This window comes from Nanorana parkeri, unplaced genomic scaffold (genome assembly GCF_000935625.1).
Source record: "Nanorana parkeri isolate BGI_ZX_2015 unplaced genomic scaffold, ASM93562v1 scaffold1168, whole genome shotgun sequence".
Classification (NCBI taxonomy): domain Eukaryota; kingdom Metazoa; phylum Chordata; class Amphibia; order Anura; family Dicroglossidae; genus Nanorana; species Nanorana parkeri.
The window spans coordinates 192,853-220,407 of NW_017307436.1; the positions used below are offsets into that span (position 1 = coordinate 192,853).

Sequence of the window (27,555 nt, forward strand, 5' to 3'; positions counted from 1 at the left end):
ACACTGAGTGGCCAGATTATTATGACCACCCCATCAGTACTTCGTTGGGCCACCTTTTGCCTTCAATACTGCGGCGATTCTTCTTGGCATTAACTCCACAAGATTTTGAAAGGTGATTAGAGTAATCTGACACCATGCCCGATGAATAGCACTGTCCAGTTCTGGAGTGGTTGTGGAACCAGCTGCCTGATGGCTCTTTCAACTTCGTCCCACAAATGCTCAATTGGATTGCGATCTGGTGATTGTGGGGGCCACCTAGGCAAGGTAAAGTCTCCCTCATGCTCTTGAAACCACTCCTGCACAATACGAGCACCGTGGCATGGCGCATTGTCTTGTTGGAAGAAGCCATCTCCATTGGGATACGCCATCAACATGATAGGATGAACTTGATCAGCAACGATACTTTGGTATGTTGTGCTATTCACATGTTGTTCCACACGAATTAAAAGGACCCAAATCATGACAGGAAAACATGCCCCAAACCATAACACTGCCCCCCACCAGCTTGAAGGGTTGTACTCATGCATGTGGGGTGCATGCTTTCATGCCGTTTACGCCAAATTCTCACTATGCCATCTGCATGATGCAACTGGAAACGCGATTTATCGGACCACATGACTTTTTTCCAATGCTCGACTGTCCAATCCTTGTGTTCCTGTGCGAATTGGAGACGTTTTATCTTGTTAACTGCAGGCAGCAAAGGTGTTCGAACAGGCCTTCGGCTTCCATATCGCATACAATGCAGTGTACGGCGAACAGTGCGTTCAGAGATCATTTGAGAGGATCCCTGAGTAAGATCTGCAGTAATTTGATGCACTGTTGCCCTTCTGTTGTCTTGTACCAGTCTTGCCACTCTCCGTTCTGCCCTAGCATTGACTAATCGCTGCGGCCACAATTCGCACGTTCAGACCCAGATTTTTGGCTGACAGTCCAGTCTTTAAACACTTTAACAGCTGCTCTTGAACATTTAACTAATTCTGCTGTTTTGCTGATACTCGCTCCATGGCTCCGAGCGCCAATAATTATGCCACGTTCAAAGGCTGTTAATATCGCGTTGTTTACCCATATCTTCAGAAAAAAAAATAACTTCTACTGTCGTGGTAAACAACCTGCTTCCCTATTTATAATGGTCTGGCCCTCTAGCAACTTCAGCGCAAAATTATAGCTAATTTGCCTACAAACGTCAGGTGGTCATAATAATCTGGCCACTCAGTGTGTATTAAATATACACACACACACACACACACACACACACACACACACACACACACTATGATCAGTTTAAAAAAAAATTACTTTTGGAGAAAATCCTGGAAGTCAGCTGGCAGCTCACTAGGTACTTTGACTGGATATTCTCTAACCACCTTTCCCTGACTAAGTGACAACAGCAGGAGGCCAAGTTTCCATATATCGCCCTTCTTGCCAGTTTTGCTTGGCAGGGCGTCCTCACTGAAACGGACTTTGGTCTGCTCAAAAACATCTTCTTTGCAGATGTCTGCCAGGCGTTTGGAAAGGCTATAGTCGGTTAGTTTGACTTTCCTGTCGCTGGTCACCAGGACGCCAGAGGCGCATAATACCTTGTGTACCACGGAATTACTGTGCAAATAATCCAAAGCAGATAAAAGCTCAGATGCGTAATGTCGAAGCTGGTCCACAGAAACCGGAACCTCCTGTTCAAGGAAGCTGGAAAGTTTATTCCCATTTACATGTTCAACCACAATGGCGACAGAAATTGAATCTTCGTTCTCTATCACTCTCATGGCAAGATAACGCACGATATTGGGATGATTAAGCTTGGTGAGGGAGCTGAATTCAGTCTCTGTACCTTGAATCTGATGGGCAAAATAAACATTATTAAAATATGCTCTTTTAACACCTCTCTCTGGTTAGGTTATTAACACCTAGCTGCAATTTTGCAATTGCAATCAACACCTGATTGTGACTAACAGATTATGTGGATTGGAACAACATTCACCATATTTATCCCCAGAGAATTTTTGTACAAGACATTCTGAATTTAGAAAGCTGGTTAGATGACCAGTGAAACGTTCTCAAGAAAAATACAGCAAGTCCAGTTGCCTTGACTTATTTTTTTTACAGATATACCATGACCTGGATGAATGAGAACCTCCACAGACAGTATTAAAAGAACTTGAAATATGTCATCAGGTTTAACCTGTGTGGGAAATCCAACTAAACCTTTAAAATACACCTTTAGCCTAATATAAAAAATATTTTTAACTGTTCACTATACAGGGAAATAAATGTTTGTATGACACTGATATTTCCTACCTATATGGGGTTACAGAACAAATGAGTGTTTCTTTTTTTAAGGGGGATCAAAGTAGCTACACTGTAAATTATAATTTGTTTGTTGAATATGAATGTCATTTTATGAACTTTTTTTAATCATACTTCATATATGTAAGCAACTCTGTAATCTTTCTCAAAGCAGGACTGTAACCAGGTACTTTCCTTTTAAAATAGCCCCTTTGAATACTGAGAGGCACATGTACAGTGCTGTAGCTGCTATAACATTTTTTTTAGAAATTGGATTTTTGCACGCACCATGAAATTATTTTCTCTGCGTTAATTGAAGGACACAACAAAGATTGTAGGATCTTAACCAATGGGTTATACTGCTACCTGCAGAAGGACGCTAGGCAAAAAAAATAAAAAGGTACCGCCTGGGTCGGCCCCTGCTGAGGGCCCCACATGCCAACACAGCCTCAGTAAATAGCGAGCAGTGAACAGCTCAATACACAACATGGCCACAGCCAACCAGGGCAGGTGCTGTGTCTTTCAATGAACACACAGAAAAAGATTTTATGGCGAGTACAAAAATCCAATTTTCTCTTCTGTTCATTGAAGGGCACAGTGAAAAATCAGAGGATCTTGACCACTGGGACATCAACATGCAGTGATCCTAAAAAAGCACAGGCAAGAGCAAACCACCAGGAGCGGAAGGAATCCCAGAAAAATCACACCGCAACCTTTAAGACCTTAGGCTCCAAACTAGCACCAGAAGATGCAAGAACATCAACTTTATAAAACTTGGTAAAAAGAATGAAAAGACCAAGTGGCCGCTTCATAAATTTGAAAAACAGAGAAAGGTCCAGGAAGCGCTCACTACCCTAGTAGAATGAGCACTAAGGTCGGAGGCTGCAGACCCAAAAAGATTAGACCTGTAAGATAGTCTAACGAATCCATCTGGAAATAGTCAATGAAGAAGCGGTCGGACCCTTGGGGGACCATCACGAAGCACCAAAAGAGAATCAGCTTTCGCCTCCAAATACGCCCTTAAACAATGTAACGCCTGTTCCTAACGGTGAACTGGCTTGGGACAGAAAGACGGTGGAACGACCGCCTCTTTTAAATAGAACACCGAAATTATTTTATGAAAGACAGCCTAGGGCGAAGTACCACCTTATTCTATGTAACACCAGAAAAGAAGATTTACAGGATAAGGCCGCCAAGTCAGAGACCTGTCCTGCCGTGGTAATGGCAACCTTCTGAGACAAAGTTGGTAAGGAATATCACATATATTTTTGAATGGTGGTTTCTGCAAAACATAGCACCAAATTTAGGCCCCACAGCACCACCAGAGGCCGAATTTGCATAACAAGCATCACACCTTGAAAAAAAGTACTCAAGGATTTAGAGGCCAAAGGTTGTTGGAAAATACATCCAGGGCTGATATCTGACCCTCGATACTACTGAGGGCCAACCCTTGGTCCACCCCACATTTAAGAAAAGCCAGTATCCTAGCCACCGAATAAGAATGTGGAGACACAGACAGACTCCACCAGGCAAATCCTAAGGCAAGAGGTAAGAGGCTTAAATAAAACAGTCTTTTGGAGGGGGGAACCGGGACAATCACCCCTTGAAGAAGCAACTCAGCAAAATCGCCCTGTGAAGATCCTGGAGCCGCTGGGGAGAGAGATAGAATGCAAAAAATATCAGTCTGGAGAAAGAAACTATCCTGAAGCCAGACACAACTCCGCTGACCCACTGTTCTGAAATGTGAGAGCCAAATGCCGGGGAAGCTCTGAAGATGACACAAACACACACAGCCCCCCACCCCTGGGAGAGAAGCAGATGGAGGCAAATTTTCATGCGGAGGTGGGCTTTTCAGGGGGCTTGGTAGTCTTTGCGTGTCAAGAGCGCTTAGAAGCCGGGAAGATGCTAGATTTTGAGGACTTACTGCCCTTGTCAGAGGAGCCTTGCAAACTAAAAAGCTGCTTGTGAGCGGAAACAGAAAAACTTGTCTTGCGACATGAATACCTGGATTTCCTGGCTTGCAGCAGGAAAGTGCTCTTACCTCCCATATGATCCTTGATAATTTCATCCAAAGTGGCTTGGAAGAGTCGAGCCCCCTGAGAGGGACGTTCAGCAAGTGCCGTCTTGGAAGCCTGATCTGCTGATCAACACTTAAGCCACAAAAGTCTGCTAATGACCACCGCCGAGACCGAAAATGTAGACACCAGAGAACCGGCATCCAAAGTAGTGTTACACAGATACTTGAGACCCCAAAAAAGTTGGCTCCACATAAGCAGGGAAGACTTTATCGCTAGCCGAACCAGCATGAAGAAGCTTCGTCCATTCCGTCAGCGTCTGGGAAACCAAGGCAAAAGACAAAACAGGACTAGGCAAGGTTCCAGCGACGGTAATCATCGTCCTGAAGTTGCCTCAGCCTTCCTGTCCGTCGAATGGAGAGTCCGGAACCGGAATAATGATAGGCTTGTTGAGTCTAGAATTTGGAATATCCAAGGATGGCGGAGTCAACCACTTTTCAAGAAAGGCATCCTTAAAAGGATAGCAGAAAAACACAAGAAAGAGCGCTACTACCCGATATTGAATGGCATCTATACATGAGAGAAGAAACAAATATATATGACTTACAGTTGGAAGTCTGCAAATGTGTCGAGGGTGGTGAAACAAGGAACGGTGTATAGAGGAAGTCCAAGACCAAAAAACTGCAGCAGTGGATGGATGAGGGAGCGCTGTGAAGTTACCTAGCGGCACGCGTGCACGGCTGGCCAGGCCGGGCCACGGCGGCTGAGGGGGGAAGGACCGCGGCGGTTGTGGAATCCGGACCGCGAGCGGCTGTGTTCGGTGCGTGTGTAGTGGAGTCAAATCGTTGGGCAAAGTGGACGCTGTGCACAGACGGGCTCGCTGTATCGTGGTGACTACGCGTTTCGAGGCACAACCTCTTTGTCAAGTCTTAGGGCAAAGATCCATCTTTGTGCACAGCGTCCACTTTGCCCAACGATTTGACTCCACTACACACGCACCGAACACAGCCGCTCGCGGTCCGGATTCCACAACCGCCGCGGTCCTTCCCCCCTCAGCCGCCGTGGCCCGGCCTGGCCAGCCGTGCACGCGTGCCGCTAGGTAACTTCACAGCACTCCCTCATCCATCCACTGCTGCAGTTTTTTGGTCTTGGACTTCCTCTATACACCGTTCCTTGTTTCACCACCCTCGACACATTTGCAGACTTCCAACTGTAAGTCATATATATTTGTTTCTTCTCTCATGTATAGATGCCATTCAATATCAGGTAGTAGCGCTCTTTCTTGTGTTTTTCTGTTTACCATTCGAACTTGCAGGGTCCTCTCCCTGCTAGTGAGAGCCTGCACACCATAATTCATAGCCCGTGTTTTTTCCCAGTAACCAATTATCAGTTGTGCGCTTATGGTTTTTCGTTTTGTTTCTTAAAAGGATAGCGAAAGGAAAAGCTCTTTGGAGCCGTAAAGGACTTAGTTGTTCGTTTCCATTCCATTGTAAAAAAAAAAAATTATCGAAATAGGAATGATAGGAAAAAACCTTTATAGAATGATTAACCTTGTGGGCACTGTAAGGTACTGGAGGTTACCCGGAAGTACCTGGAACATCCTCCATCTTAAGAGTTTCCTTTACAGATTTAGTCAGGGCAGAGACCAGCTCCTTTTACTGAAGGATCGCCAAAGTAGAAGCCTACTCCTTGCTACCCGACAAGTCATGTTGAACAGCTTAAGTACCAGGGTCGTCATTCTCTACTGCAGTGGTTCCCAACCTTTCTAGTGCTGCGACCCTTTGATAACAATGCCCAAGTTGTGGCGACCACTAACAGTAAAATTATTCTCGTTGCTCCTTCATCGCTGTCATTTTGCTACCGTTAGATAACGGCTCCCGGCTGCCCGGGAGAGAAATACTTTCTCCCTGAAAGGTTTACTCTGCTCGTTTGAGCAGAGTAAACCTTTCCCTGCTCTGGTTTTTTTTTTTTTCTCTGACATCAGAGCCATCAGTAAAAAAAAAAAAAAAAAAACAGCATAGGAATGCATAGCTGGATTCCTATTGGTTATTTCAATTTGCAGTATCCAATAGCAAGCTGGCTATTGCATCCGCCCTCTGCTGCTGTCAATCACTAGAAGGGGACCTGATGGAGAACTTCAGGTCCCCTTGTGCTGATTGACAGCAGCAGTAGTTTGCTATTGCAAAGTGAAATAGCCAATAGGAATCTATGTATTCCTATGCTGTTTTTTTTTTCCTTCCTATTTTCTGACGGACGGCGGCTCCGATGTCAGAGAAGAGAAAAAAAAACCAGAGCAGGGAAAGGTTTACTCTGCTCGATCGAGCAGAGTAAATCTTTCCAGGAGAAAGTGTTTCTCTCCCGGGTGGCCAGGAGTGGGAGACTCCCGGAGCGCCCTGGAGAGTTGGGATGTCTTTAGGCGACCCCTGGCAAATTGTCATTCGACCCCCGACGGGGTCGCGACCCACAGATTGAGAACTGCTTCTCTACTGGAACATCCTCCTGAACATCCGACGCCACCGGCAGGGAACCAGGGGCGGGACATTTCCTGCATTGCAACGTGCAACAGAATCATCCATTGCCAAAAGAAAAAAAACTTCAAAAAGAACAGAGGGGTACTGGTGGATCCAGATGCATCTGAGGCAGAGCCGGACGGTTATAGGGGGTAGGCGTAAGGCATATATGGACGGTGTGCAAGCGTTATTGGGTTGGTGATGGGACGGGTGGTAAGGCTGACAGCAAAAACGGTCAGCCTCACCACCTGATGGAGGCCCCTTACCCAACCTTTGCTGTGAGATACCAAAGACCGCACCGCCATCACCAACCCGCTACCACCGAGGTGTCCCAGCAGAGTACTCACTGCCCCACGCTGAAAACGGCCATGTGCCACCGACCAGACTCAGACCCAGTAGCGCGTCCCAGAGCAAAAGACTGCCCCCTATTTGTGCTCTCGAACTTCCTGCAGAACAGGCGGAAGGGACAGTACAGAAAAGGTGGAGTTACCACGGTATAGATGGTGGCCGCGGCTACCTGGTGGGAGCAAAAAAAGACAAAGAAAAATCTGCTGCTTGAGCCGCATGGTAAGGTGTAGACCACCCCACAACAGTCCTGCCCCCTGAAAACTAGAAAAAAAGTGCCACGAGAGAGAGCCTTGGCTCCCGGACTAGACTAGGCTGCAAAGCCGCAGCCTCAATTAGGAGAGTAGAGGCCCGCCAACTGCCCTGCCAATCAAGGAGCCAACCCCGGTCACCCACGCCCACCAAAACAAAGCCCCACAGAGAGGCTGCTCACGCTTTGGGGGGCCCAACAGCCCACCCCAAAACAGTGTCCCCCACCACCAGCAGATACATACCTAGGTGGGGGGGGGGGAGCTCCCCACAGAACTCCATAGACGGTCCAACACCACGGTGCTGTCCACCTGTAAAGGAACACGGTGACTGGTCAATCAATACTGGCCAGTCATGTGCATTCCTAGAGAAAACTTCTTATAGGCTGCTTCATGAAACACAGAGCTGTCACAGCTGAACTTGCCATAGCAGGAACTGCATGCGCTCCTTGGAAGGACTGGTGAAGACTACAGAGATATATATACATCCAGCCTTACGTCCACGCTGCTGTTGATTGAAGAAGTCAACTCTGTCAAGGAAAAATCCAAAGGAAAAGCAATAAAAAAGGGAAAAAAGAAGAAGGATTCCGATGTCCTAACTCGTTGACGCCAGCCAAAAAATTAAAAGGAGAACTATGAGGTGAGTGCTTTTCACTCACCTCATAGTTCTAGCCGACCTGTGACAATGAGACTGTCACAAGTCGGCTCAGTAGATCGGGAGGTGAGCGAACACATACCGGCGTTCACTCACCTCTCGATCTGGCTTTCGCTAACCTCTCGAGCGGGGAGGGGGGATTCCCCCCTCCGCCAGCGCTGACTGGCGGAACGGACAGGGGAGGGGGCGGGTACAGCTGGCTCTGCCTTAAGATAGGCAGAGCAAGCTGTCAGTCATGCAGCTGGGCGGATCCCGGCACAATTGTCGGGATCCGCTTCAGCGTCTCAGTATACCGCGAGCTGCAGCTCGCGGTATACTGAGCCTAGGGTGACGGGAGGACACTAGTTTGTGTCCTCCCGTTACTCTAAGGAGAACTATGGGGAAAAGACTCAACCCCATAGTTCTCCTTTAAGACTGTTACCTAGGCGGTTTCTTTTGTTTTTTGCCTAGCGTCCTACTCCTGCAGGTGGCAGTATAACCCAGTGGTCAAGATCTTTTCTGTGTCCCTCAATAAACGAAGGACACAGAAACTTGCTGGTTTCAAGTAAAAAGAAAGGAACAACATAATAGATGTTCACAGGTAGTCTTATGCGCTTAAGCATAGTGGGAATTACCTTATCCGACAACCCTCGGTCCCTCAACAACTGGCTTTCAACAGCCAAGCCGTTAAAGTCAGCCACTGTAAAGCAGGATTGAAGACCCTGAGACAGAAGATCCAACTGAAGTGGAAGGTGCAAAGGTGCGTCTGCTACCAGCCACTCCAGGACTGCGTACTTCCTTGGCCAGACCGCAGCCACAAGGATGGCTGGAATTCCCTCACTCTCTATACTGCGAAGGAGATGCGGCAGCACAAAAAGGGGAGCGAGGAGAACCTTTGCAGGGGAGACCGCACCCCTCACACAGCACTGCCAAAACCTTTTCCCTGCGGTCCATGGGAGAAATCCAGCAGTGTCCCTGGGAGAAAAACACCGCCCCTTCCGCACACCTAGAGAAGATTGGCTGTCCACAACAAAGATGGAGCGCGAGCAGAGCAGACCCGCACAGAAGCGCAACCGCAGTGCAAACGTGCCAGCCACCGCAGTCTGCAGATAGCAAGAACCCCTCAATCCCCATCCCCAGGCTAACACCAAAAACCTTCCCGGAGCCAAGGAGCCGCCGTGGACTAGAGGTCCACAGTAGGGATGCACCAATACCGTTTTTTCAGTATTGATTACGAAAAAAAAAATTTTTTTTTTTGGTACTCGCCAATACTGAAAGTCCCATTAGGGAAGCCGGGCAGCGTGTATTGACTCACCGCCTGCCTCCCTGATACCAGAAGTTCCGGTATCGGGAGCATTTGGGCGAGTATGAGAACTCACAAAAATACTCAGTATCGGCTAATCCCTAGTCCGCAAGCACACTGAGGCGGTGCAGCCCCAGAGAGGATGCGGTCGCGGTGTCACTAGAGCAGAGCACCGCAGCCCAGGAGATCCTGATTAGTCCCCCTCAGCCAGGTAGTCAATGATACGGGCAGTATAAGGAGAGAGCCCAGTAACATAGCTGGCTCCGACTTACCACCACCAAATGGACCAAACAGCCGTTCGGCCCCCCAGCTCCACATACTCACTCAAATGGGGGAACAGCAGCAGGTCCAGCCAAGCAGCATCACCTCTAGCAACCATGAAGTTAACATCAGGCGAGGGTCTGCATGCGCTCTTGCTTAAAGATTCACTAAAAACGTAGACAAAAAAAAAGGACAAAAAGGAGGTCCTTACTTCTGACGATAGGCAAAAAAACAGAAGCTGAACAGCAGGTGGAGGGTTGGCCACCAGCAGAGGCCGTCCTAGGCCTTTTTTTCCTTCAATGAATGGAAGAGAAATATCTGTTGGACCTGCCAGAAAATCTAGTGAGCTCCTAACTTCCTGAAGTCAGGTGACAATACTGCAATGAAATTGGAAGCAGTAATATAAGCCTTAACCAGGTTACCTCTGTTACATCAATTCTCCCTCTTACAGAGAGGAGCAGAGAGCGAGGAGTTCTGTAGTCTAAATCAGGAGTGAGAAGGTGACAACACTTATTCACTGTACTGTAAGTGTGCTACTGGCAAAATCACTAGGTGAAACCAAGGGGGGAAAAAAATGAAAAAAGAAACAAATGCAGTCACCACATCTATGGACTGGTATGCTGCAATATATAACATTTTTGTTCTTGGGTTTGGGTGCTCTAGCCCTTTCACTGCCACGGACGTATCATATACGTCCGTGGCAGCAGGCCCCTTTAAACAAACTCTGTTTACATTTGTAAAGCCGACTGTTGGCTTTACAGCGGAAGCGACTCTAGCGGCTGAGCTGCCGCCAGATTTCTTCCAGGGGCCTAGAGAAGTGCACCTGCCCCTCCCTGCCCGACACTCCCACTTTGCTTCCCCTCCGTGGGACTGGCATGCCGGTTGTCGGCGGAAAGCCGGTGAGAAGAGTGACAAACATCCGTTTGCAGATCTCCCCGCTCTAAGGAACCAGAAGCGACACTGAATCACTTCCTGTCCCTTATCGGTCATTGATCAGATGCAGAGGCTGGGCAATCAGCTATTGGAGCGCAATCTGACACTAGGGGTCTTTTAGACCCTTAGTTTTACCTTTAAGAGTACCTGTCATCTCAAATGTGCTATCACATAGGGGGCTTGCAAGCCACCTTATGTGATAGCAATAAAAGTAAAATAAAAAAATATATAAAAAACATTTTTTTCAATGTCCCACACCAGCGCGTATTAATGTAAACACGCGTCGGGTGCACTTATGTACAAAAATTAAGATCGTGCGACACGTTAGGGATTGCAGAATGTGCCAGAATGAGAGCACTAATTCTAGAGCCAATATTCACATATATCTCTAAATTGATGGCCTGTGGGGGCTTTAAAGTGTCGCTTATGGACTATTTGGGGTATAGTATTTTGTCAGCGTTTCACAGACACATGCAGTGTCACTTAGGCATGTTGGGTATCTATTTACTCGTTGCAATCTTATCTTTTATTTTTTACAAAATTGGGCACTAAAATTAACTTAACCACTTGAAATCTGGGGTGTTAAACCCCCTTCCCGTCTAGGCCATTTTTCAGTATTCAGCGCTGCGGTACTTTTACTGACATTTACTCCGTCATGCAAAGCTGTACTGAAATTAATTTTATACCATTTTTTGCGGACAGATAGAGCTTTCTTTTGGTGGTATTTAATCACCACTGGGGTTTTTATTTTTTTACTATATTAAAAAGGAAAAATTACCAACATTTAAATTTTAAAAAAAACCTGTTTCCCCTATATTAAATGATAAAACATTTATTACCCAATTTTTTGGTAAAATATAAAAGATGGGGTCACGTCAGGTAAAAAGACACCAAACATGTCAAGCCTTAAAATTGCATGGCGCGAAAACCTCAAAATTGGCCACAGGCGACGCTTTGTAAGCTTTTACTGCTTATCAGTTTAGTGTTATCAGTGATTGATAGGCCTAAAATTATTGCTCACACTCTGACGTTCGCGGCAATATGCAACATGTGTAGTGCAATTGTCGTTTTCGCGCGCTGGTGCACCAGGGCTCTTTACATCAGACGGGCTTTTTCTGCCCGGGGGCGCGCTTGAGCAGAAAAAAAATGCCGTCTAGTTACGGCAATGCGCCACTGTGACTATGCCGTCCGTCTGGTTTTTTGCAACGGGCGGACGGCAAGTGGTTAAGTGCATTTTTTAACAATTTTTGGGGGTTTGATTAAGAGTTGCGCTAATATCATACAACATAAAAATTTGCAACTGCAACCATTTTATTCTACAGGGTCTTTCCTTTCAGAAAATATATAATGTTTGGGGGGTTTTGATAATTTTCAGGCCTAAAATGTGGATTATAATATGTGTGTGCAAAAAAAGGCTTTGGCAGCGAAAGGATTAAAGTACAGGAATCCAGTTACTAAAATCTCCTACATTGTAAGCTTTAACCACTTGACCAGGCCATATCTCACTATTCAGCACTACGATATTTTGGCTGAAATTTGTCAGTCATGCAATGCTGTACCGAAATTAATTTTATATAGTGCTTTCTTTTGGTGGCATTTATTCACCACTGGGGTTTTTCTTTACTATTTAATGAAAAAAGTACCGAAAAGTTTTGGGGGGGGGAAAAGGTTTTCCCTATGTAATGTTATGAAACATTTACTGAAATTTTTGGTCAAATATAAAAAGATGGGGGTCACATCAGGTAAATAGACACCAAACATATCACGCTTTAAAATTGCGCGCACCCACGAAATCGCAATAAACTACCATACCTAAAATTGGCCATAGGCGAAGCTTTAAAAGCATTTACCACTCATATGTTTAGTATTATTAGTGATTGATGGCCCTAAAATTATTGCTCGCAATCTGACTTTTGCGGTGATATGTAACACGTGTGGCGTAATCTTTGTTTTCGCACGTAGGCGCACCTGTTTATATGTTTAAATGTTTAATACGGGGGACTTACATTTTTTACATGTGACAATCCCCCTATGTGATAGCCAACATACGAAGAGGGTTCCTCTGTGTGTAGACATTCGGGGTCCCCAAGACCACTAATGTCACCTAGGGACCCCCAAAGAAGCTAATGAAGCAGAGATCTGATTCACCAGCTTCTTCTCTGACTAGCAGCCAGAGAAATGACAGCTTACAGCAGCCGCTTGTGTTTAAACATTTAAATCGCGGGTATCGGCGCTTAATATGAGGGCATTTTCAGGAGTACGAGTACTTGTGAAAATGCCCAGTATCAGTGCCAAATACCGGTAATGGCAGGTGAGGCCCTGCCTCACTGGTTTGTGGGTGGCATTTTTTGCCGCCCCCCTGGAATGTGCAGTCCATTGCAAGTGTCTTTGCTTTGAGGCAAATACGCCCCTGCACATAGTCAAATATAAAGTGACACTTAATGTTAACTCTTCACTTTACCAAAAAAAGTTGATAAAGCCGCTGACAGGAATGACGTGCAGGTACCCAGAAGTGCACATACCTGTAGCAGCCCTCAACGACACCCAAATACTGGTCCATACTGATCAGGAAAAGCGTCTGCACTTCCTGGTGATATCCAGGAATGCCCCTTCTCTCCTGTCACCATCACATTTTTATTGGCCTGTGAGAAAGCCCATTGCATGTGCCAATGAGAATGTATGGGGGGTAGGGAGTGAGCAAGCTTTATGTCTCACAGGCAGCACTCCCTTCTGCTATCATATAACAAGGTTGCCAGTCTTAAGCTGCCCATGCACTGGTAGATTTTCATATGAACGTTAACTTATAAAAAAAATCTAAGCAGAACATTCCAAGATGCCTTCAAGACGACTTGACAAATGTTGTTCAAAATTTCGTATAATTTTAACATTTAAATTTTGGGATGAATGGAGTTTCCCAAATGGAAACCACATTTCCCGTTAGAATTGCATTCATTTGAGTAACATTTTCCATCCTGCTCCTTTTATTATTTTTTTGTGAAAAAATGAGTGTGCAGCGCTATACTAAGTGAAATGTAATCCCTCTTTCGGGATATATAAAAGTGAAAATTATAAATATTTTAAATAAATATCACACAATATTAAATAATCTTACAAACCATTATGTACAGTGAATATCCAAAAATTTAGGTTAAAATGATGTGTTCACACTGTGGTGATAAAATTAACTGTAGTCCTTGGGTGAGGGTACAGATAACAACCAATTTTAAAACAATTCCTAATAGTGCTTCATTTCTCAAAAGAAAATTATTGAAAAAATATTTAGTGGAAAAATGATTAACGTTCTGTGCAAAAAAGTTTTCAAGTGGATCCAATAAAACTCTAACAGAATAGAATAAATTCTCCCACACCGACGTGTATATGTGTCTCCAAAGTGTCCCCCTTCGGGGTGCGCACTCACCCCACAGCTGAAATGGTATAGCGGAGATGATGAATCAGAGGGTCCACATCCCAGATGTTACTTTCAGCAATGTTGCGTCCAATGCGATTTATATAATTAAAAAGGAAATCTCCTCATGGTGCAGTATACATAAACGTTTATTAATAAAAACATAAGTGACTCACAGTTTAAAACGAAAAATCCGGCCGGTAAAATACAAGCGTCTCAGTCCTCTGCTACTTCCTGGTATGACGTGGTATCAATTTGGATAGGCCCGCCCCGACGCGTTTCGTCACACTTGACGTCCTCAGGGGTTTGCAGGTCTATCCATTGATACCTTTTGGCTACTTATATAGGTTGTATGACACCTTAATTGGAGTCCTTTATACAAAGTACCACTAGGTGTCTCCATCACACAACAGACTGAGTTCTCATCATTGAAAATATAAACGGGTGATTGCTATTAGTTATACTAACCTCTGTAATCATTATTCTCAAGACATATAAAATATATATTAAAAATGTATAAATAAAAAATGTATAAAATTTATATGTATAAAAAGGAATGTCATGACAAATATTTTAGATGGATATTAGGTAGATGGGATCTGAATAAATAGAATATATAATAAAATGATATTGGTGTGTGTGTGGCCAGTTTTATCCTGTAAGTGTGATGTAGACTAGTTTCCAAGTCTGTTATTCAAAACCCAACACAAAGTCACAAATACACAACACTAATTACACTGTACATGTACCTGTTTCTTGCATTTGTCAACTTTGTCTCTTTCCTGGTTTGTGAGGAACTTGCCCATCTTTTTTTGCCACTGAAGCACCCATTCATAGATTATGACAAAATCGCCAGTTACCATTTCCAAACCATTGTATATAGATTTACCGAGCTGTTCATCTTTTCCTGCATACGTTAACCAAAAAAAAAAAGAAAAGATAAAAATACAATACAGATATGCCTGAAATCGAACACTAAGCAAGTGTTGTCACACCAGATTTCAAAACGGTGCTTCTTTCCACAATGGCTTAATAGTTTTGGAATCACTGACCTGGATCAAAAAAATACAGTGCAAGAGTTCCAACTTCAATTGACACACACTTGTCTGAGGCCCAAGAGAGCAGACAATAAAAATAAAATTATGTTTCTGATCTATATATATATATATCTGCTTTGATAAATATATTTTTATTACAGTTTTGAGTTGTTTAGACAGTAATCTTCAAATAAGGAGCATAGTCAAGATAGGGATAGCTCCTTTAAAGAAAAGGGCAGAACCTAACAGCTGGGAGAGCAGCACATCTAGTCCGGGTGGTGAGGGTAATGCAGGAAGGCCTAGACAGGTTGTGGTAATAGGGGATTCTATAATTCGGAGGACTGATAGAATAGTTTGTCACCCGGATTGCCTCAACCGGATGGTTTGCCGTCTCCCAGGTGTCAGGGTTTGGCATGTGGTGGACCGGGTGGACAAATTACTGGGAGGGGCTGGGCATGACCCAGCTGTCTTGGTCCATGTTGGGGCGAATAACAGAATACATGGAAGATGGAGAATCTTTAAAAAATCAATTTAAAGAACTAGGTTGCAAGCTGAAGGGAAGGACCTCCAAGGTAATATCTTTGGAATATTGCCGGTGCCATGCGCAAAGCAGGACAGACAGCGAGAGCTTAGAAAACTAAACCATGGCTGCAGACCTGGTCTAAGAGGGAAGGCTTTGGGTTTCTAGAGCACTGGGCTGACTTTTTATTAGGGTACAACCTATATGCTAAAGATGGTCTGCACCTAAAAGAAAGGGGGGCTGCTGTTCTAGGGGAGAGGCCCATGGGAGGGTTGGGGGTGTATTTAAACTAGGATTGAGGGGGGAGGGAAAGATGGAAAAGCAAACTGGATATGAAAATTCCCATGTTGCAAACAAACATTGGAGATGATAGTACTAATTGTACTACAACAAAAGATGCAGCAATTACAAGTGAAAAAATTGTATTTTTGTAATCACCGTAAAAACCTTTTCTCTGCGTTCATTGAAGGACACAGGAAACAGATCAAGGATCATGTACCGTAGGGTAATATCGCCACCTGCAGGAGAAGGACTCTAGGCACAAAACTAAAGACAAATTACAGCCTAGGGGCGGCCCCTGCTGGTGGCCAATCCCCCCACCCGCTGAAAAGTCTCCAGTAAGTAACAAGCCGTTAAGAATACACACCCAAACAGAGAGGGCGGGACCCGTGTCCTTCAATGAACTGAGAGAAAAAATCCTATTTTCTCTTCCGTTCATTGAAGGACAAAGGAAACAGATCTAGGATCATGTGCCGTAGGGACTTCGCAAAGCAGTACCAGGCAGAGGGGTAGTCACAAAAAAAACAATACCCCATCAGAAAGCACCAAAGGGCCGCCTGCAACACCGTGCACCCCAGACCAGCATCCGCAGATGCCAAAACATCCACCTTGTAGAACTTGGCAAAGGTATGAACAGAAGACCAAGTAGCGGCCTTACAAACCTGAGAAACCGAGGCACCATGACGAAAAGGCCCAAGATGCCACAACAGCCCTTGTAGAATGGGCCTTAACAGAAAAAGGAGGCTCACGCCCCTTAATGGCATAAGCCTGAGAAATTGTGTTACGAATTCATAAAGAGATGGTGGCCGAGGATGCGGCCTGACCCCTCCGAGGACCATCCGCAACAACAAATAAGGAATCCGATTCACGGAAGGAAGCCGTAGCATCCAAATAAACATGGAGAGCACGAACCACATCTAAACAGTGCAGCGCCCTCTCCTTTCTATGAACGGGCTTCGGACATAAGGAAGGCAAGACAATGTCCTCATTGAGATGAAAGGCCGAAACTACTTTAGTTAAGAAGGACGGCCGAGGACATAGAACCACCTGGTCCCAATAAAGGACCAATAATGGCGATTTGCAAGATAGAACCGCCAACTCCGAAACCCTGCGAACGGAGGTGATCGATGCTAAAAAGGCCACCTTTTGAGACAAAGTCAGAAGCAGAATCTCTCTCAAAAGGTTCAAAAGGAGATTCCCAATCCCAAGGTGGCAACGGGGACCGAACAGGAGGAACAATACGCGTAACCCCCCTGTACGAAGATCGAAATCAAGGCGTTGGAAGCTAACACTAAGCAAGTGTTGTCACACCAGATTTCAAAACGGTGCTTCTTTCCACAATGGCTTAATAGTTTTGGAATCACTGACCTGGATCAAAAAAATACAGTGCAAGAGTTCCAACTTCAATTGACACACACTTGTCTGAGGCCCAAGAGAGCAGACAATAAAAATAAAATTATGTTTCTGATCTATATATATATATATCTGCTTTGATAAATATATTTTTATTACAGTTTTGAGTTGTTTAGACAGTAATCTTCAAATAAGGAGCATAGTCAAGATAGGGATAGCTCCTTTAAAGAAAAGGGCAGAACCTAACAGCTGGGAGAGCAGCACATCTAGTCCGGGTGGTGAGGGTAATGCAGGAAGGCCTAGACAGGTTGTGGTAATAGGGGATTCTATAATTCGGAGGACTGATAGAATAGTTTGTCACCCGGATTGCCTCAACCGGATGGTTTGCCGTCTCCCAGGTGTCAGGGTTTGGCATGTGGTGGACCGGGTGGACAAATTACTGGGAGGGGCTGGGCATGACCCAGCTGTCTTGGTCCATGTTGGGGCGAATAACAGAATACATGGAAGATGGAGAATCTTTAAAAAATCAATTTAAAGAACTAGGTTGCAAGCTGAAGGGAAGGACCTCCAAGGTAATATCTTTGGAATATTGCCGGTGCCATGCGCAAAGCAGGACAGACAGCGAGAGCTTAGAAAACTAAACCATGGCTGCAGACCTGGTCTAAGAGGGAAGGCTTTGGGTTTCTAGAGCACTGGGCTGACTTTTTATTAGGGTACAACCTATATGCTAAAGATGGTCTGCACCTAAAAGAAAGGGGGGCTGCTGTTCTAGGGGAGAGGCCCATGGGAGGGTTGGGGGTGTATTTAAACTAGGATTGAGGGGGGAGGGAAAGATGGAAAAGCAAACTGGATATGAAAATTCCCATGTTGCAAACAAACATTGGAGATGATAGTACTAATTGTACTACAACAAAAGATGCAGCAATTACAAGTGAAAAAATTGTATTTTTGTAATCACCGTAAAAACCTTTTCTCTGCGTTCATTGAAGGACACAGGAAACAGATCAAGGATCATGTACCGTAGGGTAATATCGCCACCTGCAGGAGAAGGACTCTAGGCACAAAACTAAAGACAAATTACAGCCTAGGGGCGGCCCCTGCTGGTGGCCAATCCCCCCACCCGCTGAAAAGTCTCCAGTAAGTAACAAGCCGTTAAGAATACACACCCAAACAGAGAGGGCGGGACCCGTGTCCTTCAATGAACTGAGAGAAAAAATCCTATTTTCTCTTCCGTTCATTGAAGGACAAAGGAAACAGATCTAGGATCATGTGCCGTAGGGACTTCGCAAAGCAGTACCAGGCAGAGGGGTAGTCACAAAAAAAACAATACCCCATCAGAAAGCACCAAAGGGCCGCCTGCAACACCGTGCACCCCAGACCAGCATCCGCAGATGCCAAAACATCCACCTTGTAGAACTTGGCAAAGGTATGAACAGAAGACCAAGTAGCGGCCTTACAAACCTGAGAAACCGAGGCACCATGACGAAAAGGCCCAAGATGCCACAACAGCCCTTGTAGAATGGGCCTTAACAGAAAAAGGAGGCTCACGCCCCTTAATGGCATAAGCCTGAGAAATTGTGTTACGAATTCATAAAGAGATGGTGGCCGAGGATGCGGCCTGACCCCTCCGAGGACCATCCGCAACAACAAATAAGGAATCCGATTCACGGAAGGAAGCCGTAGCATCCAAATAAACATGGAGAGCACGAACCACATCTAAACAGTGCAGCGCCCTCTCCTTTCTATGAACGGGCTTCGGACATAAGGAAGGCAAGACAATGTCCTCATTGAGATGAAAGGCCGAAACTACTTTAGTTAAGAAGGACGGCCGAGGACATAGAACCACCTGGTCCCAATAAAGGACCAATAATGGCGATTTGCAAGATAGAACCGCCAACTCCGAAACCCTGCGAACGGAGGTGATCGATGCTAAAAAGGCCACCTTTTGAGACAAAGTCAGAAGCAGAATCTCTCTCAAAAGGTTCAAAAGGAGATTCCCAATCCCAAGGTGGCAACGGGGACCGAACAGGAGGAACAATACGCGTAACCCCCCTGTACGAAGATCGAAATCAAGGCGTTGGAAGCTATTGGCCTCTGAAAAAGAACAGTCAAGGCCGAAACCTGGCCCTTTACCGTACTCAAGGCCAAACCGTGATCCACACCACGTTGCAAAAAGGCAAGAATCCTGTTCACAGAGAACAAATAAGGAGGAAAACCACCCGAATCACACCAGGCAATATATGCCCTCCACGTGCGACGGTAGATCCTCCGAGACACAGCCTTGCGAGCTCTCAGCATTGTAGAAAAAACTGCATCCGACAGACCACGGTCCCTCAATACCTGGCTTTCAGCAGCCACGCCGTCCAAACCAGCGACTGTAAAGAAGGAAGGCACACCGGACAGAAAATCCAGACGAAGCGGCAGCCGCTAGGGATCGTCCGCAACCAACTGAATCACATCCGCGGACCACGCCCTCCTTGGCCAATCTGGTGCCACAAGGATAACGGAAATGTCTTCGGCCGCTATCCTGCGTAGAAGACGCAGCAAGAAGTATATCAGAGGGAATGCGTAATTCAGACCGTAACGGTCCCACAGAGCCACCAGGGCATCCATCGCATCTGCCCAATGATCCTGGGTCTGGGCTATGAACCGATCGACCTGCCGGGTGAGACGAGATGCCAAGAGATCCACATCCGGTGTCCCCCAGCGAAGGCAGAGCTGACGAAATACCTCCAAATACCTCAGGATGTAAGGCCCATTCCCCCGGATCCACCAACTGGCGACTGAAATAGTCGGCCAAGTGTCCACTCCCAGAATGTACACAGCGGAGAGAGCCAGAACATGCTCCTCCGCCCAGGAGAGAATTCCTGCCACTTCCCGAGCCACGGCTACACTTCTTGTGCCGCCTTGATGGTTGATGTAAGCCACGGCCGTGGCGTTGTCCGACTGTACTCGGACCGACAGACCCTGGAGACGGCCAGTCCAATGTAGAAGGGAGAGCCGCATTGCCCGAAGTTCCAGCACATTGATCGAGAGGCAGAACTCCTCCAACGGCCCTGCGTCCAGGCACCCAGGACCCCCCCTCCACAGCTTAGAAGGCTGGCGTCTGTGGTGACCACCATCCAGCGTAGGGGGAAGGAAGGATTTGCCCGACACTAGAGCCGGAGACCGAAGCCACCAAACCAAGGAAACTCTCGTCGCCCGAGACACCCGAACAGCCTTGTCCAACGACAAGGGAGACCTGTCCCATTGTGACAAGATATCCCCCTGTAGAATCCTGGTTTGGTGTGGTGCTGCGAGTAAGGCACCGCCTCGAAAGAGGCCACCATGAGAACCTGCATGCAAAAACGTATCGTCGACCACCGACGCGACCGCAATAGCCTTGCATGCGAACGAAGCTTCAGAAGTTTATCCGGTGGAATGAAAACCCGCGCTAGAACAGAGTCCAGGACCAGGCACAGATACTCCAGACGAGTGGACGGCACCAGACAAGACTTCTTGAAGTTCAGGATCCATCCGAAGTCCTCCAAGGACCGCACAGTGACCGCAAGATCCTCCACCATAGGAGGAATGTGACTCCGCCTTCAGGAGAAGGGAAGCCATGAAGTCCACCTGATGGAGACACGAGACACGACACCATGGATCTGATAGATTCCATCCAGAACCTGTGTAAGGGCAGGGGGACACGTCGCGTTCAGCCACCGCCATCATCTCGTAGGCCAGCAGTCAGGACGTGCAGGGGCGGCGGAAGAACGCCTCCGACCGTAGTCGCGGCGCCGCCAGCCTGTATGGAGTACTGTGACTGGGCGGTCGAGACCCCCAGTCATATGTACTCCACCGTGCAGAACCCACAGGCTACTCAGTCGAGACAGAGCCGTTGAAGCCGACCCACCGTGGTAGAGTCTGCATGCGCTAGCTGGTCGCACAGGGGAGACTAGAAGGATCTTCGACATCCAGCCCGTCTCCCTGACGACACTTGCTAGAAGATTCCGCGAAAAAAACAGGAAAAGACCAGGTAAGAATACCTGAGAGAACATTTCTTAACTCCTTACTCCTTACTTAAAAACTGGAGACTTGTCAGCAGGTGGGGGGGTTGGCCAGCAGCAGGGGCCGCCCTAAGGCTGTAATTTGTCTTTAGTTTTGTGCCTAGCGTCCTTCTCCTGCAGGTGGCGATATTACCCTATGGTACATGATCCTAGATCTGTTTCCTGTGTCCTTCAATGAACGGAAGAGAAATGATAAGTGCTTGGAGAGTAAAATATACTCTTTCTGTTGCTTGGAGCCAATATGGGACACTGCAGCTGTCCCTTGCTAGTTCTATCCAGCTGAGAGCTGAGCGATCATGTAATCGGTGATCTCTCAAGCTCATGGTCTCTTCTCCCTGCAGAGAGCGGTGACTGTCAGTCACTACCCTGGCAGGAATTACCCCCTCTCTTCTCTGCTTGTCCTACACTCAGTGGAGTGACAGACAGGAGGGGGGGGGGGGAGGGGTGGGCATGGCTGGTTCTGGCTGTGGAGAAGTAGAGCCAGCTGTTACTTAGGCAGCTGGAAGGGGTCCTATCCTCTCTAGCTGTGGCGTAGCTCTGTGCGGTCAGCTGATATTGGGCATTAGCCCGCTTTATGCCGACTTTGGGTCACAGGAGTACTCTAGACCCAAAAGAGAAGTAAAGCCGAAAAAGGTTTGGCTTTACTTGTTTTAAAGTCCTCTTATATTACAATCTTGCTAATTCTCGCTTTTTAAACCCACCACTTTATAGGTGCTTAATGCCAATCCAGGAATGCTAGGTAATGGAAAATTGATGGGAAAAGACAAGACAAATGTAACATCCAAAAATCAGAAGGAACAAAAACAGTAAACTAGGGTGACAAGTATTGTTTGAATTTCTGTTTTCATCTCTGTCTACAGCTCCAGCACTTTCCAGCAGAACAAATGTGCTTGTTGCCCTTACTGGTGCTGCCAACGTTTATCAGAGTATTAGAGGCATTCCTTGCAATAGTTTTTTTTTGTTGGATGAGATACTTTCCTAAAAAGGTGCCCATACACCTTACAAATATCGGCGGATTTTCCTATGCGATCGCGTTTTCGTCTGATATTCATAAGGTTGATGGGCAGTGTACAACCGCAAATACTGTACAATCAATCGACTTTTGACTAACCAGCAGGTTAGAAAACTTCTTTCGATCGTCCGATTTTCGCAAGGTTGGTGGCGTTTCCGTACGTCAAAATCGTACGATCTACACTGCACATGCGCAGACGAAAATGTGTGGTTGATTACCGCAATTCGTCCAGATGCTTTATTCTAATTACCGTTGATCCAACCTTGCGATAATCGGGGCAGGATGGGGCCGCTGTACGAAAATCGCACGACGGTTCGATCATCGGACGAAAAGTGTCGTCCGATGATCGCAAAGTGTATGGGCCCCTTAAAAGGAGAACTATGTGGTCAGTGTTTTTCCCCATAGTTCTCCTTAGGGTAACGGGAGGACACAAACTAGCGTCCTCCCGTTACCCTAAGCTCAGTATACCGCAAGCCACAGCTCGCGGTATACTGAGACACCGCAGCCGGAGCGGATCCCGACTTCGATGTCGAGATCCGCTTAGCTGCGCAAGTGATAGCTGGCTCTGCCCATCTAGGAGGCAGAACCAGCTGTACCCGCCCCCTCCCCCGTCTGTTCCGCCAGCCAGCGCTGGCGGATCGGAGCGGGGAATCCAGCCTCTCCCCTGTCACGGCAGAGAGCCGTGACAGGATCGAGAAGTCAGCGAACACCGGTATATGTTCGCTGACTTCCCGATCTACTGAGCCGACCTACTATGAGATGAGTGGAAATCACTCATCTCATAGTTCTCCTTTAAGACTAAAAGCTATTTAGATGATGTGCCCTTCCGTGTTACAACAATCAGACTGCTCAGGTGAGGATAATATAAACCAGACCCACCTGTTCAGCAACCAGCCTGGGAAAAGGCATGGCAAAGCAAACATCAACTTCATTACAACACCTAAAGGCCTGAAAACTATATTTTAATTTGTCACTCTGTACTGAAAAATTGGAACTCTTTCTTGAAAAAGGATGCAAGACAGTTACATTATTAGCGACAAATATAGGCAGGTGCACAAAGTATAGCATTTACCTCACCTTTACATTTTGAGGGGAAAAAATTAAAAGTTATGACACATACAGGAAGGGTTTTAGCTAATATCAGATACTCACCCAGACATTTCCCTCTGTGCACAACTAATTGACCAGGACCACCAATGTCAAATGTCAGCACCTCATAGGAAGCTGCACTGTCATCACTACACACAGAGTACTGTCGATCTCGCCTAAAAGAACAAAAAAGTAACTAACAAGACACAAAGGAGAGCTGGCAGTATTGTACTCTCTGACCAGGAGCTGCCAGTGAAAGCATGGATCACAGTGCTGGGGATGCTGGACTGACAGTGCTCCCAGCAGAAAACGGTGATGCATATTTGTGGCAGCACAGAATAAGGTACACCTCAGTGCTGCCACATATGAGTGCAGCCAGCAGGAAGTGGTTAAATTACATGCCATAGTTTGAAATAGCACAAGTCATTCAATTCAAGTGCACTGGAGAGGCTGGTGCGCTGGGAGCCATGTGATGTGTGAGACATGGGAGTATTGTCCTCCATGAACATCTACTCTATTCTATTTACAGATATACAATGACATTTGACTTGTTCTTTAGACCAGTGCTGGCTGGCACATTACAGGTGCTCACTTCAACGCATTACATGTGTGTAGAAAAAAAACACAGTTCCTTAGTGTAGGCCAGGTCCCCTTTACATCTATGAAACGTTACAACTAAAATTACACTGGTGGAACACAGTAACAGTTTTATTTGTTTTCAAATTGAGCAAAATGTCTAAATTCCACACAGGTTTATGTAATACAATCCTGGTTTAAACCAAGAACCTATTATCCCTCACTATTTCAAGAGTTGAAATAGTGAGGGATAAAATCTTAACACTAACCACTGGCTTGCACATGTATCATCATATGGTTCAGCAACAAATGTATTAAAGGCTCATTCTATCTGAAACTGATATTTCAGCCTTGAAACATAACAATCCAAACAATGGTCATTTTTCTTTTAAGACAAACCAGTTGTAAATCTCTTATACTTGTAGACTGGATACAGTTGCAATACCTAGAGGTGAATGCTTGTACTGTCACATACCAAGCAGAGTGCCCCAACCCCTTTCAGCTCTGTCCCTTTGCGGCCCCTCAACCCTCTCTATTCACTGAGACATTGTTATGGTATCATATAACTAGCAGCAAAGGGCTGCCTGAATTTAGTCATATTGATGTCAAAATAATGCTTTGTTTAGTGCAAATGTTAAAAGGAAGATGAAACGTCAATGTAGAATAAACAGCTTATAGGAAAGCAAACTGTAGCAAAAGACATATGAAGTCTTCTATTACTGACCTCCATCTAAAAATGCAAGGAATCTGGATGTCTCTGGCTATAAAACTTTAAGCTCTGACCTGGAATGAGGCTGCAGCAAGTGAAGTCTAACAAGCCTACTTAATCTGGGTGCATAAATCTGAAGGTGTAGAAGACAGTCAGGCCACCAGTATTTTCAGAAGCAGAGGTAAGCAATAGCACCCTTCATATTTCCTCTGTTCAAGCTTCTTTGGAAGGTAAAATGTGTTTACTTTGATCTGCCAGCAGAGGTAGTGCGAGTTCTGTTGTGTCCTCCGTGTTCTGGTAGATTTCCATTAGTTGTTAGGGTTTTAGGTCCTGCGATGTTATTAATTTTTACAGAATTTTCCTGACATGTCTGGTTGGCACTTTCAAGTCTCTCCTGAAAAACAGAAAAAATAGGATTTTTGTACTCACCATAAAATCCTTTTTGTTGTGTTCATTGAAGACATCATAGATCTGGAACCAGGTATTGCACCACCTGCAGGAGAATGCTAGGCACAAAACAAAGACAAAAGACTGCCTAGACAAAAGGACATCCAAGCAACGGAGAGCTCTCTCCTTCCGAAGAGTAGGCCTAGGACACAGAGAGGGTAGAACAATATCTTTGTTAAGAAGAAGAAAGGCCGAAGCGACTTTTGGAAGAAAGGCTGGCATGGGTCGGAGCATAACCTCGTCCCTGTGAAGAACCAGAAAAGGAGACTCACACGACAAGGCTGCCAGCTCCGAAACCCTCCGAACAGAGGCAATAGCCTCCAAAAAGGCCACTTTTGAGACAGGGTTACAGCAGAATCTCCCTCAAATTCAAGTGGAAACTCCTGCAAACACCAAAATCGAAAAAATCCCAACGGAGGTAACGAAGACCTGATGGGAGGAACGATATCTGTAACCCCTAACACAAAAGTATGAACTAGAGATTTTGATGGCACAGGCCGCTGAAAAAGAATGGCTAGTGACAAAATTTAGCCCTTAACCATGCTCAGGGCTAGCCCCTGATCTACCCCAGGATCACTGAATAAATGGGTGGCGAAAGATCCCTGGCCTCACACCATGCAAAATAGGACTTTCATGTTCGCTGGTAGATTTTACGCAAAGTAACCTTACGTGCCTTAACCAAGCGGGAAAGACTGAATCGAACAAACCACGGTCTTCCAACACGTGGCTTTCAACAGCTACGCCATCAAAGCCAGAGACTATAAAAAGCAGGATGGAAGACAGGACCCCGAGAGTGAAGATCTGGCCGAAACGGAAGGTGCCAAGGTGTGCCCGCGATCAGGCCAATCCGGGGGGCCACGAGAAGGACGGGAATCCCTGAGAGAAGCCGCAAAAGGAAGGTGCACTGGGGGGTGGAAGGCAAAAATCAGAGAGCAATGGTCCCATGGAGCCACTAGTAGCTCCGCCTACGGGCCCTGGGTCCTGGCCACGAACAATCTTCCTGTTGAGGCAAGATGCCAAATGATCCACATCCGGGGTCCCCTAACTGAACCAAACCTGTGGAAACACCTCAGGATGTAACAACCACTCCCCCAGATCCCCAAACTTGCGGCTGAGGTAATCGCAAGATCCTGGTGCCACAGTTTGGCCCACACCGTTAAAGTTTGAAAAACTAGGGCTGAGGCCAAAGACAGGGTGCATTAAAGCTCCAGCAATGACAAACACAGTCCTCGAAGCGGCCTCCGCCTTCCAATCTGTGGGGTCCCGAAAGGAAGTGGAACCCTCCAAAGGAATCACTGTAGCCCTATACAGGCGAAACAGAGATGGATCCATCAACAGCGAAGACCCCCTTCCCAGGGGTAGCGAATGGAAAACTGTTTAGGAACCAGGAAGGACTTAATGGAATGTTTCCACTCCTTGTAAATCAAGTAATTAAAAAAAGAGATGTATGGGAAAACCTTGCCGGACCCCACCTAAACCTGTGAGTGTCAAATGGAACCAGAGTCCCCATAGATGCAGTGGGAGCGTCCTTTATCTTCAAGGTCCCCCAAACCAAACGATCAGGGCAGAAACCAACTTCCGTTCTCAGAGCAGGAGAGACGCGGACGAACCATCGACACTGTCTGACCGCTCCAGAGAGAAGTTCCCAGGAGAAGGCCGGTCTAACACCGCAGTAACCTCTTCCTCCATGTCAGATCCCTCTAAAAGGGGCTGGAGAGAGCAAAAACATCCACCATTTTCCGGTGGATCCCCGCACCAAGCGCACCCAAACTGCGACACAAAACCACCCATAGCGGATGAAAAGGACGCAAAGAATAGCGTCGTACCTGGGACATTCGCCATCCCCAGAGAAGGTCCCGAGGGTGGCACAGGTGACTGGGAAAGGGGTGCCAAGGTGCAGGCCGCACATAGAGGGGAATGGTAAGTATCCGCACCAGAAAGCCAGCAGCCCTCGCACGCCACCACAGAGACCTAGTCCCTGCGATCCATTAACGCAACCGCCTACCCAGAACAAACCCATCAGCACCCACAGCTGGTAGGGAGAGGCCAGGCAGAACACCCACGGATCCCCCCCCCCCCCCCCCCCCAGCCGCCATGACGGTGGACTGATAGAAGAGTCATCTCCCCCCACAATGTGGTACGTCCCTCCTCACCACGCCAGCCGCCATGACGGTGGACTGATAGAAGAGTCATCTCCCCCCACAATGTGGTACGTCCCTCCTCACCACGCCAGCCGCCATGACGGTGGACTGATAGAAGAGTCATCTCCCCCCACAATGTGGTACGTCCCTCCTCACCACGCCAGCCGCCATGACGGTGGACTGATAGAAGAGTCATCTCCCCCCACAATGTGGTACGTCCCTCCTCACCACGCCAGCCGCCATGACGGTGGACTGATAGAAGAGTCATCTCCCCCCACAATGTGGTACGTCCCTCCTCACCACGCCAGCCGCCATGACGGTGGACTGATAGAAGAGTCATCTCCCCCCACAATGTGGTACGTCCCTCCTCACCACGCCAGCCGCCATGACGGTGGACTGATAGAAGAGTCA

General features: G+C 46.6%; 1 protein-coding gene across 1 annotated transcript in view; it reads right to left on the reverse strand.

The window, feature by feature from the left end:
- EIF2AK4 (eukaryotic translation initiation factor 2 alpha kinase 4) overlaps window positions 1-27,555 on the reverse strand; it is a 141,452-nt gene that overhangs the window by 95,485 nt on the left and 18,412 nt on the right. The window contains exons 6-9 of the mRNA XM_018568292.1: window positions 24,802-24,950; window positions 23,335-23,447; window positions 14,685-14,842; window positions 1,297-1,832 (exon numbers count right to left, since the gene is read on the reverse strand). Coding sequence (XP_018423794.1) covers window positions 1,297-1,832; window positions 14,685-14,842; window positions 23,335-23,447; window positions 24,802-24,950 — 956 coding nt within the window. The remainder of the gene's footprint in view (window positions 1-1,296; window positions 1,833-14,684; window positions 14,843-23,334; window positions 23,448-24,801; window positions 24,951-27,555) is intronic.